The sequence below is a fragment of the Bicyclus anynana genome, chromosome 14 (genome assembly GCF_947172395.1).
Source record: "Bicyclus anynana chromosome 14, ilBicAnyn1.1, whole genome shotgun sequence".
NCBI classification, from domain to species: domain Eukaryota; kingdom Metazoa; phylum Arthropoda; class Insecta; order Lepidoptera; family Nymphalidae; genus Bicyclus; species Bicyclus anynana.
Window position 1 is genome coordinate 13,697,059 of NC_069096.1, and position 18,752 is coordinate 13,715,810.

The 18,752-nt window shown below is 36.2% G+C and overlaps 2 protein-coding genes and 1 long non-coding RNA gene across 3 annotated transcripts in view; all 3 read left to right on the top strand.

The window, feature by feature from the left end:
• The first annotated feature begins 1,194 nt into the window (after nucleotides 1-1,194).
• Nucleotides 1,195-2,688, top strand: LOC128198706 (uncharacterized). The gene is made up of 2 exons (XR_008251413.1): nucleotides 1,195-1,459; nucleotides 2,288-2,688. It is a non-coding gene; the product is annotated as an uncharacterized LOC128198706 (long non-coding RNA).
• Nucleotides 2,689-2,690: 2 nt separating this feature from the next.
• LOC112048765 (integumentary mucin C.1-like) lies at nucleotides 2,691-3,248 on the top strand (the record flags this gene model as incomplete). Its single annotated transcript, XM_052885554.1, has 1 exon — nucleotides 2,691-3,248. A coding segment is annotated over one exon (429 nt), but the record flags the coding sequence as incomplete, so codon positions are not given.
• Nucleotides 3,249-12,255: 9,007 nt separating this feature from the next.
• The window catches only part of LOC112048764 (BMP and activin membrane-bound inhibitor homolog), a 103,928-nt gene continuing 97,431 nt past the window's right edge, over nucleotides 12,256-18,752 (top strand). The window contains exon 1 of the mRNA XM_024086405.2: nucleotides 12,256-12,686. Coding sequence (XP_023942173.1) covers nucleotides 12,584-12,686 — 103 coding nt within the window. The 5' untranslated portion in view covers nucleotides 12,256-12,583. The remainder of the gene's footprint in view (nucleotides 12,687-18,752) is intronic.

An 18,752-nucleotide genomic window follows, 5' to 3' on the forward strand; every position in this document is an offset into this window, starting at 1 on the left:
TTAATGGTAAGTAATACTATACCGAGTGACGTGATAGCCCAGTGGATATCTGGCCTTCGATTCGGAGGGCGTAGATTCGAATCCGGTCCGGGGCATGCACCTCCAATTTTTCAGTTGTGTGCATTTTAAGAAATTAAATATCACGTGTCTCAAACGGTGGGAAGAAAAACATCGTGAGGCAACCTGCATACCTGAGAATTTACTTAATTCTCTTGGTGTGTGAAATCTGTCAATTTGCATTTTGTCAGCGTGGTGGACTAAGGCCTATCCCCTCTCATCCTGAGAGGAGACTCGTACTTAACAGTGAGCCGTATATGGGTTAGTAATAGTGATTATACCGTAACAAAATTAAGGTTGAGTCGCTTCGGTTGACTTGAGTCATGTTTTCACTTAGACCACCTTAATTTATATAGAAAGAGCGCCATCTTATTTTAACAAGAGAAAACATAATCCGAAAGTAGATGGCGCTTCTCCAGGATTCCAAGGAAATTTAGACGGCTTCTGTGGCGCAGTGGTGTGCGCGATGGATTTACTAGACGGAGGTCCTGGGTTTGATTTCCGGCTTCGGCCGTGTTTTGGTAACTAGCCACGGCCGAATCTTCCCACCTGCCACACCTAGACCAATTAAGAAAACCTCAATCGGCCCAACTGCTGTACTATTGTGTGTAAATCGCTTGGCAGCACGTCTTTGCCGATAGGGTGGTCCCTACCGGCAAAGACGTTCCGCCAAGCGATTTAGAATTTCATTACGATGTCCTGTAGAAACCGAAGCTGGTGTGGATTTTTATACTTCTTCTAACAAGTTAGCCCGCTTCCATCTTAGATTGCATCATCACTTACCATCAGGTGATTTTGTAACATCCTGATACACACCATTAGTCTATACTTCTATACTAATATTATAAAGAGGAAAACTTTGTTTGTATGTTTGTTTGTAATGAATAGGCCCAAAAACTACTGGACCGATTTCAAAAATACGGGGGTGCGTAAAAGTACCCCGAAATAAGAGCTTTTGACGCATCGCGACGCTACGTTATGTATGTAAGGTAATTTTCTTAGCTCTTACGCTCATATAGTCACAAAAGTGGCTTACGTTTGGAGTGAAAAATTGTTAGGTGTTTTGGGTCTATAGGTTATTTGTCTAAGGCTCGGCGTAAATTTTCCGCAACCCGAGTTACGGATGAGTAGGTAATTTAAAGAATGGTGATTTATTAAACAACTCATGTATTGAAATAATAAAAATGTACGTATTATATTACAAATTGTAATCACAAAATGCAATAAAATTAACGCTCAATTTCAGTCACAGCAAAAAGAATCATTTACGCGCGAACCTTTATTTCATTTCCATGAATTGATTTCCGAAATAATATTAATTTTATTTTGTACCTACTTCAGTCTTAGGTACCAAAAACATGTACACAATAAATCTACAAGGGATTATGTTACATAGAACAAAGTAAGTTATTACTGTTTTAGCTCTTCTTTGGGTAAATAACCACTACAAAACTTTATAGGTGAAAATGTATACCTTACCAATAACTTACTAGAATGGGGATGATGACTAGGTTTGAATATATTGATTTTTATGATACATTCGTTTAAATAAGGTCAATGTTAACTAATTTATACATAAAAAGCAAAGATTGTCTGGATATTTGCAAAATAAATAAGATTATAAAATTTCAAAATCTATTAATTTATTTTTATCGTAATTAGATGAAAATTCATACTGTTTTAGCTTCCTTACATTAAATGTGACATTTTTCAATAAATAAACTATAAGCATAAACGCACAAATAACAAAGATATGCGATTTTGTTTGAACGCCCATACAAATCTAACGATCAGCGAGCCAATGACGTCACTTATTCGTGCCATTTTGTATGGAGCGCTTTTCAGGGATCCGCGGCAGCGCCGCAAATCTGACTCTTTAAATCCCTGTAGCTCCGAAAGTAATGATCGCAGATATCCTGTTACTTTTACAAAACTAATTTACTTTTAGCATACTCTTAATTTATATACAATTTAAAAAACTGTCATCATCCCTATTTATTACAATAATATTATGTATGTACCTTCTTATGTAGGTTCCTAATTATGTAATATTGTTGAAAATTAACAATATTTTGTGTATACGTTGTTTAAAATATTTTAAAGAATATTCAACGTCAGACTACAAAATCAGGCAAATAAATAATTAATACTCGTAAAAAAACATTTCATTCCATTCAATTTCGATTTCAGTTCAAAGAAGGTTAATTTTTTTAAATATTTTGTATTTCAGACTCATAATAACTTTTTAATTCGAAAGCTTAAACGACATGTATAGAACGATTTTGATAGCATTCTTCGCGTTTAGTACGACACACGCTGAGAAAGACCCATTGATATTCATTGCCAACCCTGTCGAAGCCGATATGCCAGGACACTGGATGCCATTAAGTGTAGTGAAACTAATATTAGAAGGAACAACCAGACGTCCAACACAGAGGCTATCACGGAAGTTACCTACGACGACTATTGAGATAACAACACCTACAACGGAGGCAACAACAACGACAACCACGGTAAAAACAACAGAAGAAAGACCGCCACCGACAACGACGATGACAACAACGACTACTACAACGGAGCCACCGCCTGCCGTTCCGGAACCAACAACAGCAGCCGTGACTACTACGCCAACAACAACTACGCCGACAACAACTACGCCTACAACTACAACTACGCCGACAACAACTACGCCTACAACTACAACTACGCCTACAACTACATCTACACCGACAACAACTACGCCTACAACTACAACTACGCCGACAACAACTACGCCTACAACTACAACTACGCCGACAACTACAACTACGCCGACAACGACTACAACACCTACTACAACTACAACACCTACGACAACCACAACACCTACGACAACCACAACACCTACGACAACCACAACAACTACAACATCTACGACAACTACAACACCTACAACAACTACAACACCTACAACAACTACAACCACCACAACAACAACGACAACACCATCCACGACCACACATCGAGGTCCCAAACGACCTCCAAAACCAGCAACTGATACCCATGAAGACCGTCCAAATTAATTTAACAATAGTTTTGTACCAAAAAAAAATGGTAAACAATATACCTAGGTATATTTGGAGTTGGGCATAGTTTTTACATCCTCCTACGTTTTGTTTATTCTGTTATGGAAGCTGAATAGCTTTGTGATATGGTACTGAGTAGATTTTCGAATGGTACCTAGTAGAAAGAAATATATTTTTCAAGGTCCTACAAGTATGTGTACCTATATTATTATGTTTTATTTAGCTTTACTGAGCCGGTGTTAATCTGTGAATACCTAGAACAAGAACTCGTGGTCCGTGGTCACTGGTCATATGCTAACCACTGTACCAACTAGGTAGTTAGGTAACACTGACATACCACATGATCATCATTGATCATCATTGTCAGCCGATGGACGTCCACTGCTGGACATAGGCCTCTTGCATGGACTTCCAAACAAAACGGTCTCGAGCCGCCAGCATCCAGCGGCTCCCTGCAACCCGCTTGATGTCTTCGGTCCACCTAGTGGGAGGTCGACCAACACTGCGCTTTCCGGTGCGGGGTCGCCATTCCAGCACCTTGGGACCTCAACGTCCATCGGCTCTTCGAACTATGTGACCTGCCCACTGCTACTTCAGCTTCGCGACTCGCTGAGCTATGTCAGTGACTTTAGTCTGCGGATCTCCTCATTTCTGATTCGATCACGCAGAGAAACCCCAAGCATAGCACGCTCCATCGCCCGCTGAGTGACTTTGAGCCTTCTTCTAAGGCCCATAGTTCGTCGTAAGTCTCGGATCCGTAAGTCATCACTGACATAGTGGCGCTTTCATACAAATACTTCAACACTTGGGTGTACCTGTAGTCGATCCGGCATCTCTGCAAAGACCTCAGCACAGCCCAAGTTTCCACCGAAATACTACATGATAGCATCAAAGAAAAAAATAGTATTTATTGCCTTGCGACAAACTGAGAGATAGGTTTAACTCACACACACCCTACTACGCTAATCATTTTATTGACAAACACACCCTTACAGTAATAATAATAATCATAAAATCATTAATTCAGCCAAAAACATAAAATTTAAACAAAAGAAAACATGAGACTTGCTACTAACTTAATACTAAGGCTTCGGCTGAATGGGGTGCTGCCTCAGCTCTATGCTACAGCCTCAGAATACAGTAAAACACCTTTGATTATATATACGTAATCAAAGTAAAAAACTAACAATCTAAGGCTACAGCTAAATAACTATAGCGTTGATTTTCAGGCGTGTTTTGTCTCGCAAGTGCGAGTCTCGAATTTACCCCTATCTTTCTCCATAAAAAGTATCGTGTTAAACAGAGAGAGATAGAGGTGAATTCGAAACTCGCATTTGCGAGTTATAAAAATATCGTTGCAGAATAGCCAACAGCTGATCGGGGATGAGTTTGCGACGTTTGAGATAAATAAACTATCCAAATATCTCTAGTAAGTTCTTTACCCAAGACAATGTATTGCGATTTATACTGTTATTAGTACTTGACAGACGAGATTTTTAATTAGATAGGAGAGTAAGATAATCAATAATATTATATACCTATATGTAAAAAAAAATAACAACAATAAAAACGAAAAAAAAAACAACTCCTGCAAAATATTTGGTTATTGTTTCTGTAGCTATAGAGGATGTTGTTTAATTATTTTTTTGTAAACATAAATAGATAAAGACACACAACGATATTATTTTTGCTGCTAGAAATACCTAAACATGGTCATAGCCACACCAGACAAATTCTGTAAATATAAATATTATGTACTTACTCCAAGATAAATCAAATAGATAAAGTTCTTTAATTCGCAGTTTGAATTTTTGACGCCTGCGTTATTATTCCGAGCAATTGTGCTTTTTGTTTTACTTGCTTGAAGTTTTTCTAGAGAAAACTTTTCGGACATATTATTATGTATTAAGTTCATATTATCTTAGAACATTTTGTTGTTTTGTTGTGACAACAACCCAGTGGTATGCGCGGCAGATGTACAAGGGGTGTGAATTTTTATCATACTCCTAACAAGTTAGCCCGCTTCACGTGAGATTGTCAAGGGCTAACTTGTAAAGAATAAAAAATACCTCGTGCTTCTAAGCAACCTAAGGTATCGTTACTAGGGATGATGACAGTTTTTTAAATTGTATATAAATTAAGAGTATGCTAATAGTAAAACAATTTTGGAAAAGTAACGCGCGCGCCGCGGACGCTTCATATATTTGTATGGGCGTTCAAATAAAATTACTAATATCTTTTTTATTTGTCCGTTTATGTTTTTAGTTCATTTATTAAAAAATGTCACATTTAATGCAAGGAAGCTAAAACTGTATGAATTTTCATCTAATTACGATAAAAGATTTTTAATAGGTTTTGAATTTTATAATCTTATTTATTTTCCAAATATCTAGACAATCTTTGCTTTTTATGAATAAATTAGTTAACATTGACCTTATTTACCCGAATGTATCACAAAAATCAATATATTCAAACCTAGTCATCATCCCCATTACCAGCAAAATTGTAAGAACAAAACCTATAGAAAACCCCTAACCTAAACCTATACTATTGTAAATTCAATTAAAACATCAGTAGCTGACGCCGCACGCCGGTTCCACCCGCGTGGTTCAGGTTCCCGTAGGAATACGGGGATAATATAGCCTATAGCCTTTCTTAATAAGTGGGCTATCTAATAATGAAAGAATTTTTCAAATCGGTGCAGTAGTTCCTGATATTAGCGCGTTCAACCAAACAAACAAACTCTTCAGAACTTCACCTTTATAATATTAGTATAGATTAGTAGGTATTACCTATTTGGTAGGTACCTACAAACAGGGCAATATACTAGAACATGACTAGAACTTGTTAACATTGTCTATTTCCTTGTACTTGCCTTTGAAAGATGCCCTGAACTAAGCAAGTAGGTACGAGTACCTACCTGCCTACAAAGCTATAGACAATAGACCACTTAAAAGCAGCTCTACCACCACTTATCTGCGTATAACACAAAAGGCGAGTGGCCAGTGTCGGTCCAACACTATTGTTTACTTAGCTGTAACTTTTACTGTTATCTGCTCAACTAGATCACTGATAAGGAACTTGTTAGGACAGGCGCCATTTCATATGTGGCTATGAAATGTGCGGCGCAAATTAATTTATTTTGTTCAAAAGTTTTATTAATAGACTTACCTGTTACTACTTTAAGTAATTTGGTCTTGTTAATGTAATTTAACTTTATTTATATTTTTATTTCGTCGTCATCAACCCATATTCGTCTCACTGCTGAGCTCGACTCTCCTCTCAGAATGAGAGGGGTAAGGCCAATATTCCACCACGCTGGCCCAATGCGAATTGGCACACTTCACACACGCACGTTTTCCTTCACCGATTAAGACACGTGATATTTAATTTCTTAAAATGCACACAACTGATAAGTTGGTGGTGCATGCCCCGGACCGGATTCGAACCCACACCCTCCGGAATCGGAGGCAGAGGTCATATCCACTGGGCTATCACGGCTATTTTATTTATAATCTAGATACTATTTGTAAATGTATGAAACACATGCAATAATGTCACTAAACCCTATTTTTGAATATTCATCTTTGTATACATAAATATTCACTTATACAAAAAAATAGTTAATTTATAATCGCATTCGTGGGTGAATAGCATTTAAATTTAAAGCGTACTTCGGAAAATATTTCTTTGGAATAATAATATTACCTATGTAAGAAATATAAAATACATACCGACAAAAATGATAACTAACTTTAGGATTTGCAGACAGTTCTTTCAGAAAAGGCTTTAATTACCACAACACTACCTTCAAACTGATCGCACTGAGTAAACTGAAAAGGTAGCACATACGATGTTATTTTTCGCTTTTTAGTTAAGTCGATTATTTTTTTATTATATTTTTTTTATATTAATTAATCCGGGGTAGTGGGCTAGGCCAGCCTTATCTGTGCTATGGAAAGCCAGCCAGGCCTTTACAGAGATATTATATAAAATCCAGCAAGGGTAGCCAGCTCTTAAACTTCAGCGGGCTGTAAAGCGTATTTTGTTTCATTCATAATAAATGATTGTTTCACTTTCAATATGAAAAACTAGCTGATGCCGCGCGGTTTCACCCGCATGGTTCCCGTTCCCGTAGGAATACGGGGATAATATATAGCCTATAGCCTTCCTCGATATATGGGCTATCTAACACTGAAAGAATTTTTCAAATAGGACCAGTAGTTCCTGAGATTAGCGCGTTCAATCAGACAAACAAACAAACAAACTCTTCAGCTTTATAATATTAGTATAGATTGTTGTCTGTCTAAAAAATATCATGTGGATAAGCTCGCATGTTTAGTGGCTTCGAGCAGACATAGCTTTCGTCGAATGTCTCCACTATAATTAAGCTTTAAGTGGGAATTTTGAGTCTCCTTTGTTTTATTGTGAAGTGCTTTTTGTGATCAAATACCGGGACCGTAGTCGTGGTAATTTGTTATACCTGCACTATGAGGTATGAGGCGTAGCATGCATAGGGTTTTTGACAAGGGCTTCAGACAAGAAGCATTAACAGCAAGACGAACTATTTCTTGCTTACTTCTGCCAAGCAGCATTGATATTTGAATATTTTGTTTTGCATTGAGAAACAGGCACTTAAGGCTACTTTCTAATTGTGTACTTAAGTCACAGTATACAATATATTTACTTTGCCTAACTGCCGTAGGCATCTTAATGGGATCTTCACACACCTAGAGAATCAAGAAAATTCTCAAGGTCGCCATTGACGGTCAATTATTCTCACGTTTCTGAAAAGCAAACGACAGTACCCACGCGACATACTATACAAGTCATGTACGCAGTGACCAACACACGATCAATAATTATAGTCGTGGGTGCTACAGAAACGTAAGAATAATTGACCGTTTGTGGCTAGCGTCAGGTATACAGGTTTCCCACAATGTTTCCCTTTACCGTTTGAGACACGTGATATTTTATTTCTCAAAAAAAAATCTGCGAATTGTTTGTTTGAATTGAATAAGCTCTAAAATTACTTAACCGATTTAAAATTATTTCAATGTTGGGAAGGGAATAACTATCCCCGAGTGCTATAGGCAAGCATTTTTATTCTCTGCAACTATTATATCACTGTACAACTAAAATAATTAACGAACATCGTTTTTTGGCTGGTGGGAGGCTTCGGCTGTGGCTAGTTACCACCCTACCGACAAAGACGTACCGCCAAGCGATTTAACGTTCCGGTACGATGTCGTGTAGAAACCGAAAGGGGTGTGGATTTTTCATCCTCCTCCTAACAAGTTAGCCCACTTCCATCTTAGATTGCATCATCACTTTCCATCAGGTGAGATAGTAAGTAATTGTAACTTGTAAAGAATAAAAAAATATATATTTTCAACGAAACGTATAATTATCGTAATTTTACGTAAAGTGGCATTAGTAAAGCTTAGTAGAAATTAGTACTTAACTTTATTTTAACGAAAAACCTCTGTTTACGTAATTTCTATTAAATATAATCATAGATGATCGTAAAAATAAAACATCACTTGATGTAAATTGGCGTAGTTATGGTCATTTCGTTGAAATAACTTTGTTAGATTACCACATAAAAGAAAATACGATGAAAAACGGTACTTTGTTATTTGAATGGTAGGTAATGGTAGGTAACAATAAATATACATTAAGTACTTATAAACATAATAGACCTGCCAGTAGAGCATCATTGTTCCGTGAAATAGGAAATTTAAAAAACAGTTTTTTAAACTGTTATATAAATTAAGAGTATGCTAATAGTAAAGCAATTTTGTAATAGTAACAGGGTATCCGCGATCATTACTTTCCGAGCTACAGGGATTTAAAAAGTCAAATTTGCGGCGCTGCCGCGAATCCCCGATACACTCCATACCTATTGGTACGAATTAATGACGTCGTAGGTACATTATGATCGTTACATTTGAATGGGCGTTCAAACAAAATTACTAAAATCTTTGTTATTTGTGCGTTTATGTTTACAGTTTATGTATTAAAAAATGTCACATTTAATACTAATGAATTTAAAACAATGATTATCTTTAAAACCATTTGGTTTCCAACAATGTCGAAGACAGAAGCTATTTTAAAAATAAAGTAAAAATACCCGAACGTTCCTACAAAATTCGCCCCAAAATGAAAACAATCAGCGAGCAATTAATAAAAAGTAAAACGTTCCCAAAGAATGCTATAAATCCCGAACGTTTACGTATTCCGAATGAGTCGGTAACCGAGAAGGAGTCATTAAACGTCATTATAATACAGGAGGAGTAGGGTGACCACGGTTTATATTAATATAAGAGCTCAATTTAAATTACATTTAAAAAACATCATAATCAAATTATAGATACTCAAAAGCCTCAATAGCTCAACGATTAGAGCGTTCGGACTCATCACGGAGGGGAGGTGGTTCGATCCCCGCCCCGTTGGTCTATGGTCGTACCCACTCCTAAAACAGTATTTCCCTACTAGTTGGAGGGGAATGGGAATATTGGTCATATTTCAAAATATGGCAAATACTCTTTAAAAAAAAGAAAACAAATTTTGGATTTACCGCCCAAAAATCGTTCGTACTCGACTAAAATACTAAAGAAGTCCGAACTAGACCTTAGGGTTCTTATTTTGAATTCCTCGCTAGCTAGAGGATTCCCGCGATACCGTACACGTGAAATTCTGTTTTTTACAAATCCCGATGGAACCTGGGATTTTCTGGGATTAAAAATACTTTTAATAGTAGGTAGTCTAAATTATGCTCCAAGATCCAATTACCTACACTACCGATACATCTATGTACCTATCTCTTTAGCCGTGAAAAGGAGAAATTACACTTAATTTCGCATTTATAAAATTACGAAATACCTATTACAGTTTACGTATAGTAACGAGTACCTATGGATAGAAGTTTTACCACTATGCATAAGATGAGACAAGTAGCTACGAACATAAAATTTATGGTCACAGTATCCAAACGTACCCGGCTACGAAACGGACGCATTCCGGCCCGCTAACAAAGGCCTCGTGCAATGCATGCCTTTGTTTTTTACCTCCGTACACGCGCAGCTTCGAATTTCGAATGATGCGTTCGATTTTCAAACCTTTGAATTTTTATTGTCTCTCCTTTATCCAATCCAACTTCGTTCATTTTCTTTTTAATCTTTTGAAGACATTTTGACAATCAACTTGAGGCATTTTTTTTTCTGTCCCTAATTAGCAACTTCACTAAATTCGATGGTATGCACAAGGTATTTAACTACGGTATGGACTACTTGTTGTACAAATATAGGTTGGTAATGAGTCTTCAATCCTTATGATACTAAAGTACCTAATCCTAGTAAGCATATACCTAGTGCAAGTAGGTAAGAATCTAATTACTTAGTAATTATAATTACCTACCGCCTTCCAAGTACTTACTTACGTACCTACCTACTGGTTCACACATAAGGACTTAAAAGTAGATACTTACCTATATACCTACCTACTTTAAAAGTAACATTATCTTTAAAAAGTTCTAAATATAATGACTAATTTGTCCTAATCCATTGTAAGTCTTTAGGTAGGTACCTATCCTACGTACTAATTAAAATAACGGATATACCTATTGTGTAAAATAATATAGGTAGTACTAGGTAGACAAAAATACTTTTAAATTTTCAAGTAGTGTAAAAAATGGTAGTGTCCGAGGCCAATTTTAATAGACAAATAATAGATATAAAGAAAGTTGCAAAAAAAACTCAACAGAAACATAAATAAAAGAATGCACCGTGCGCCCGGCTACAAAATGCCTGGCGCTTCACCAATTTTTAAAACCCACTTGACATGTTATCAAATGAGTTTACACTTTATCATAATGTAATAGAGTCTATAACTGCGGTTGCATTCTTTTATAAGTTTGTATCTCTTGTCTATCGGTAGAGTTGTACCAAGTCTTTAATGATTAATCGATAGCCACTTTTAATACAAAATAGTTTTTAATAATTTCGTTTTTCGCTGGTAGCGATTTTATTCGCATTTATTTTGTCACATTGGAAAATAGAATCAATGTTGGACTTGTTTCGGGCCAAATCTTCTCTTTTTATCTTGTAACATCTCACATTATCTCACTATATCCATGTAAAAAAAATATTGTATTATTTTATAGCTTTGTATGCCGTTGTTGCTTTAATTGAATAGATTGGGTACTAGTACTCGAGCCTCCTCGAAAAATTCTCTGGTATGCAGGCTTGCTCACGATGTTTTTCATTCACCTTTTGATACACGTGATATTTCATTTAAAAATTTAAAGAAATAAAATTAAATCGATATTAATGTTAACCGAAGTTTTTAGGTTATAACAGATTGACGCCCTTCCAGCAGTAATTTTACAAATGCTTTTTTTAACAAAAATACTTAATTACTCAATGTATAACAATTAGGTTGGTTTAAATTTTAAAATTAGGTTGGATTTCATACTTATACGTATCATCATACCAACTATCATTGTACCCACAAATTATTATTTCAGTATTTTGTTAATCTGATTAGTTCATTAAAATGAGTGACCTTATGACATCCGACAGCAAACTTTACCACGACATCAAATTCGCTAATATTAAGTATTAGTGTTGTATTTCTTGATAAAATAGAATTTTTAGTGAATAAAATATGAATTCTTAGATGTCATTTCTATTTATATAAATACCTAAGATAAATACCTAAGACCAACGCCCAGGTTTCACTAGCGCAGTTCCGGTTACTGTGAGACTATAGGGATCAAATATAGCAAAAGACACCTAGCTTACTAATGGTGAATTGGTGGAATGTACAAAAACAGTTCAGTAAATCCGGTTCACACTTTATAACACCACACACTTTATCTCTTTATAATATTAGTATGAATGACTAGGCCAAGGATTCATACAAATTTAGATCATTTCCTTTACGTGATTATTCTTGGAATATGCTCATCTACAATAATAATTATTATGTGCACCATCGACATTAAATAAAATTAGACACAATCACAGCCCTAGTCGCAGCTTGCAATTCTCTCGCTCGCTCTTCATCATGCTTGTCTCACACACACGCATGACGCACGCCGCATGGCGCAAGCCCATCGCGCATCGGCCAATCGGCGCCATCCTTAGTCGAGCTTTACCTGCGTTATAGTGAGGATGTGTCGCTCCATTTGAAAATATTATGCGCGCGTGCTTACTAAACTTTATTATCAATAGAAAAACAATTTTACAACTTGAATAATAACAATATTTGATTGTTTTTTTGTCGTCTATGTGGATGTGAACTGTGATTTTAGTGTGAAAACTTACCTGGTGATATATTAATTTACATTTTTTGTAATACATTGATGGTGATCAGAAAGATGTTTGGAGACTGTGGATTGTTTTGAAGTGATGTTGATTTCGTGTTAGATACAGTGGCGTTAGTATTAATTGATAGAGATGGCGGGGTTTAATTTTAGCGTCTGCTTGGTACTTATTCTGTACCAGCTCTCAACTGCTTTTAGCGATGAGTCGTCGGAGGCGTCGGATCTCGGATTGAGTGGTAAGTAAAAAGCATTTCTATCTTTAAATTGACGTAACTTTAAAACAGTAGCAACTCATACTACCCCTATAATAACTCTAGTATCTACCCAAGTCCAGAAGCTAAAATATCTTTAAACATTCAAAGACTATACCTACAATTGCACAGGCTGTATTGCCGAAGATCTTTGCTGGGGACAAACTAAAAAAACAAAAGTATTGAGCTTCAAACTGTCTTCATTACCTGCCCTGCAGTTAGGGTTTTTGTAATTAGTATCATATTTTGCACAAAAATCTTTCTTGCCATAGCTAGTAGATAGTTTATAACATTCAGACTTCAATTGTCAGAAATATGTCTCAAAAAGATTCTATGGGTAACTTTATTAGATCAATAAATTAGATTGATAGTAATGCGTGTAATTTTCAGTACCTACCCTCTAATTAGTAAAAAGAAAACTTTGAATCGTTTGCTAATTGTGCACCCTACCTTTCTTCGCTGTAGTTAGTAGAAATAGTTTAAATTACTGATAAACTAGCGTTCGCTCGCGGCTTAGTCTTGAATTACCTATATCAGTAACATGGAAATTAACACAAAAACTAATTCCCGAAAAGCGAGAAGTCAGGTAGGTAGGTAGTTGTAGCTACTAATAAAATAATTGGTAGGGTCTATACGTATCAAGGTAGGCAAAATACGTTTAAACCCAAACCAACCAAAATCAGACTTGTCTGTCTGGGGTACTGTTATAAACAAAATCGGTAACCTTACTGGTCAAATAGGTAACTACACGCGCATTTATGTCATATGTGAGTGTGCTGATCGGCCGCCGGTACAAGGCGCGACTTGGACTTCCGCGGACGAAGTCGCGGGCGTTGGCTATAGTTAATATCCTAGAAGTGGTACCTATTTAGTGCTGAGTTTTTTCAGCGTCGTACCGGAATGCTATATCGCTTCATGGTAGGTACCTGCATATACCTGTAATAAGTATGAGTATGTACATCACCGGTATAGGAGAAAGCGTATCAACAGAATTGACCTTAGTGATTAGTCAACTTGGAAATTAAAAATGCACTTAAAGTGCCCGCGTTATATCATAGTCAACACATATTGTTGACTAAAGTATGATTTATATCTAAAGATAGAAAGAAAGAAAATTATTTTATTTGGACACACACACACATAATAAACAAAAGACAACAAATACTTAAAAAAGAAGAAAGAAATTAACTAATAATTTTATGATATTAAACTACTTAATAATACTTAATGAATGAATTTGGATGAATAGGTATCTGAACGGATATTCATCCAAATTCATTCAGTAGTTCAAAGCGAAGTTTCCAAATTTTTGCATTTATGTTAAGTTAGATAAATTGCCTGGAAATCTGGAAATTAAACCCTGGACGTTCTGTGGTTGTATGTGCTATCAAGTGTGCTGAGTGCTAAAGTTCCAGAGTGTTGTAAACACTTAGAATAGCTCCTGTAATAAAATTCATAACTCGTTTATCAATTTACCTAGTTAGGACTTGGGTAGCAACCACCGCAATGATAGAAAGATCCCATACTTTCTCATAAATAAATTAAAAGTAAAACCGTTAACCCATAGTGTGGGAATCTTTTCTTAAGATACGCATTAAAAAGATAAATAAAAGCGACGAAAGCTGTTGCAATAACTAAACGTTAAGCCGCCTATAGATGTGCCAACAGATCCGTTCCAACTTCACATGGAATGATAATTATTTCTGATCTACAAGCATGCATATTTACAGATTTTAGACTACTAATCTAGGCACATTTGAGCTTTTAGTATTTCTGTATGATTAGATTGTCATTCAATTAATTATTCATGAAACCTTTGTAAAAGCAATGACTACCCTGATTTATCATATTTAATAAACGCTTTTCAATTCAATTATTGAAATTGTTCAAAATCAAAAAATACTGGAAACTAAGTTAACTTATCCTACTGACTATACAAATCTTACCCTCGTGGAATGGTGGCAAGAATACTGGCTGCATTTCAGCGTTGAACAGCCAGGCTAATCCTTTGCTCAATATATGATCCAGCGCTTCTGTCACCAGTCAAGGCAACTAGCCGCGGTGAAGTACTTAATTTTATGCTGCGGCTCCCGGTTTTGATTATGTCTGCCTGATATGACACTGCTAGTATTCTTATTAACTTAACAATATTTGAAGAATGAATTTTGTCCACTTCGAAGTCAGATCGATTCAACTCGGTAGCCGGCGGCAAGTTGGCATGAGTGTAGTCGGCTTTAAAGATTAGTTTTTAAAAAGCGCCATTAACATATGTTCTCGTTAAGATAAGCGCCTCGGTCACTGAAATGTTGAAAATTTAATGCTCCGAGGTCAAGCTTTATCTTGAGGTCACCGGAATCTGTGTGGCTACCACACTATGCCTATATTAATCGTAATTAATGGCTTTATTTTGATTAAATTAGAACGTTTGTGTTGGTTTAATTATTCGTATATTAAACATACTGGCAAACGCCTGCGGTTACGTCCGCATAGAATTCCATTCGTTCCAAATATTTTCATATAAACTTACATTCAATACCTTAGCAGTTAAACCGGGGCGTAGGGTTAATGTATCAAATAAAAGTAACCTAAAGTAGGGACTTCCAAACATTACGATCCTAGGCCGCCTGCATCCAACGAATCTCAGCGACTCGTTTGATGTCGTTATATAGTCCACTTAGTGGGCCGGGGTCGACCAACACTGCGCAGTGCTGGGACGCGCAATCCAGCACCATGGGACCCCAACGTCCAACTGCTCTTCGAACTATGTGCCCCGCCCATTACCACTTCAGCTTCGCGTTTATTAGATTAATTATGTATAATATTCTTATTGTGAAGATGTGGTGATTATTATGTCCTCTCTTCTCAGAAGATCCTTCTTTCGAATCGGTGGTAGAAACACTACAAACTATCATCAATAATCACCACAACTTCCATAAACAAGCTTTCCCATAAAAAGCATGTCGCTGATTTGAAAAACAGTTGTTAACAACTGAAACATTTATTTCCTTACCAAATCACCAGGAATCGCCAACCGTTACGGATGCTTAAACCTGCGGATATCGATCGCTTGTGACGTCATCCGATAGTGTATCGAGGGATCTGATAACAGCCAGACTTGGCGCCAGTTAGCACCTCCCCACCAATAAAATTATAAATACTCGCACGGAACTGTAACCCCTGCTTGTAAGTACTTAGGTACCAATTTCGCACAATGTATTTTCGTTACAGGTATGCCGTACAATGTAAGTGAAATTGGCATTCCAGAAATTATCAGATGAAAATTATTATTATTATCAATCGATATATAAAGGTGATCATACACCTATGCGGTCTTTACGCACTGTGTAAATTTTTTCTGGGTTTCACATATTTTTTTTTTCATAATAATTTCCCTAAATCCTCAATACTCTGTGACTAAATATTTGTAAAGTTAGTTGAGTTGGTGTTACGATAGAATAAAGTTATATCTCTTCCAAGTTATCATCATGCACTGTATAGTAACTTGACATCAGCAGCCTAATTCACTAACGTTGGCGTTTATTAGAAATAGACATATACTAAATTGAGATCCTATGTAACAAATGTCACCCGGTGCCGACTGACAACCCTTTGTGGCTATCAGTAGGTAGATGACATTTCTCAGTTGATTTGATGTTTATTTTAATAGGTTGAATTAAATTAGTGAATAACCCAGAAGGTGAGATGGCATTCAACAAGAGCTAAGTAATTTAACGTTATTTGAAAAAATGTGAAATAACATTACACTACACCTAAACTTCATCTATGATACACGACCTATAAATAAGTTAAACTATATAATAGAGTAAAACATTTTCGGGTATTAGCGACGTACGGTGAGTAACCATAATTATCATAGAGAGCAGTAATAAATTAAAAACCAATTCTATGAACTTTCACCACACGTTATTTATACTTTTTAAATCTCTGAAACGCATTTTTACAGTGCTACATTGTGCATCGCACCAACTTGCAGATCTGCGATCGGTGCGTGCGGCGATGGCAGGTAGGTGTACGTCAAACTTTACAATGTGACGTCACTCTCATGAATGGTTATTTGTTTGAGATAAACCTTAAGATTAATTGTTCTTATCTCGTAATCGATTGCTTTGTGTTAGACTAATCCTCTTAATTTATTTTTATTGTGTGATTTTGTTTACTTAATAATGTTCAATGCAATTGTTGAAAATCTAAATTCTTAGCAAATAAATTCTCGCCACGAAAATTAAGCACTATGAATGGGACTTTTAATTAATTACTGTTTTCTTTTGCTTAATTTTATTTATACGGCTATTACATTACATGGGAATATTTAATACAGATAATTATTATGGAATATCGATGGAAATAGTATTATAATCAAAAAGAAAATCTCATTTTTAGTTATTAAATGTTTGGTTGCTAGCAACAGCCATAGTTTTACAATAGTTTTTATACCGGAGGGTTTTTGTTAACATTATAATTGAATGATACACCAAAAACAACTCAAATCGAATTACAATAAAGTTCATTTTTGATTGTATTCCAAGTTGTTACCTAAGGGACATGTGGGCGACACGCGTCGGGAGCCGGGCGCCGGTGACGTCACGGGAATCCTGGACGATTTCCCCATTCCTGTATCGAATTTATTAGACGATAGTTTAAATATGGGGTAAAAGTTACTAAAATATTAAATTAACATCAGTATGGCCTCCGTGGCGCAGTGGTATGCGCGGTGGATTTACAAAACGTAGGTCCTGGATTCGATCCCCGGCTGGGCCGATTGACATTTTCTTAATTGGTCCAGGTCTGGCTGGTGGGAGGCTTTAACCTTGGCTAGTTACCACCTTTCTGGCAAAGTCGTACCGCCAAGCGATTTAGCGTTTCGGTGCGATGACGTAGAAACCGAAAAGGTGTGTGGATTTTCATCTTCCTAACAGGTTAGCCCGCTTCCTTCTTAGACTGCATCATCACTTACCACCAGGTAGTCAAGGGCTAACTTATATATTGTAAAGTTAGTAAGTAGGTAAGGTAGGTAGGTTTAAAAGGGGGGAGGATAGGTCTATTTTCTTGCACAACTTGGAAAATATTTATTTAAAAACTACAAAATTTCTTTTTTTAAATCCTCTCATCAAGACCTCTCATTTGATGTATCACACGATGAAGTTTGTAAAAGTTTTTTTTTTCAACTTTCCATCTTACCCCCATAAATGCCCCCCATATTCAAATGTTACCTATTCACGATACATACCTTTATTTGGGTCATAAGAATTGATATGTATAGCAAATTTCAATTGGCCTTCCAACAAGTTAGCCCGCTTCCATCTTAGATTGCATCATAACTTACCATCAGGTGAGATTGTAGTCAAGGCCTAACTTGTAAAGAACGAAAAAAAAAACTCGAAAATGTGTCACTACGCATAGTGCAACTTACAGGCCGCTTACTATACTAGGTGATCAAGCAATACTAAAGATGGCGTGCAGACAAATGCAATAAATCATATACGAGTTAATTTGCGTGAATACATATCGTGCGGGCGCCATCGCATTGATTTATGGTCCCGCAGTTTGAGGACAATTTTTGTACATTACTTGTGTGTGCGCGTGAAGTTACTGCCTCGTTGGTACAGTCAGTGGCGTGCATAAGGTGTTCAGCTATGGTATGCTCAATAGGAACAAAATCGCGTCGAATTGAGAAACTCCTCCTTTTTTATAAAGTTTTTTTCGCCCTCCTACCCCCTTACCCACAAATAATTTTTTTATCATGATTTTAGTATTTTTGTATGAAAGAAATTTATATGGCAGAACAACGTTGTCGGATAAGCTAAGTAATTGTAAATAGTTTGTATATTTGTTCATATTTTACTATTTAAATCTATAGTATAAAATCCTACACATGGTATACGTCTATATTTTATTTGTAGAACCGTATAACAAGTTTTAAATATACCCAATAGGTATGCTGATAAAAAAAACATAACTCGATTTGCGAGTTGTTTTAAAATACCAATTTACATACCGTGTAGTACCTACTGCCAGCTCTAATCGCTAATA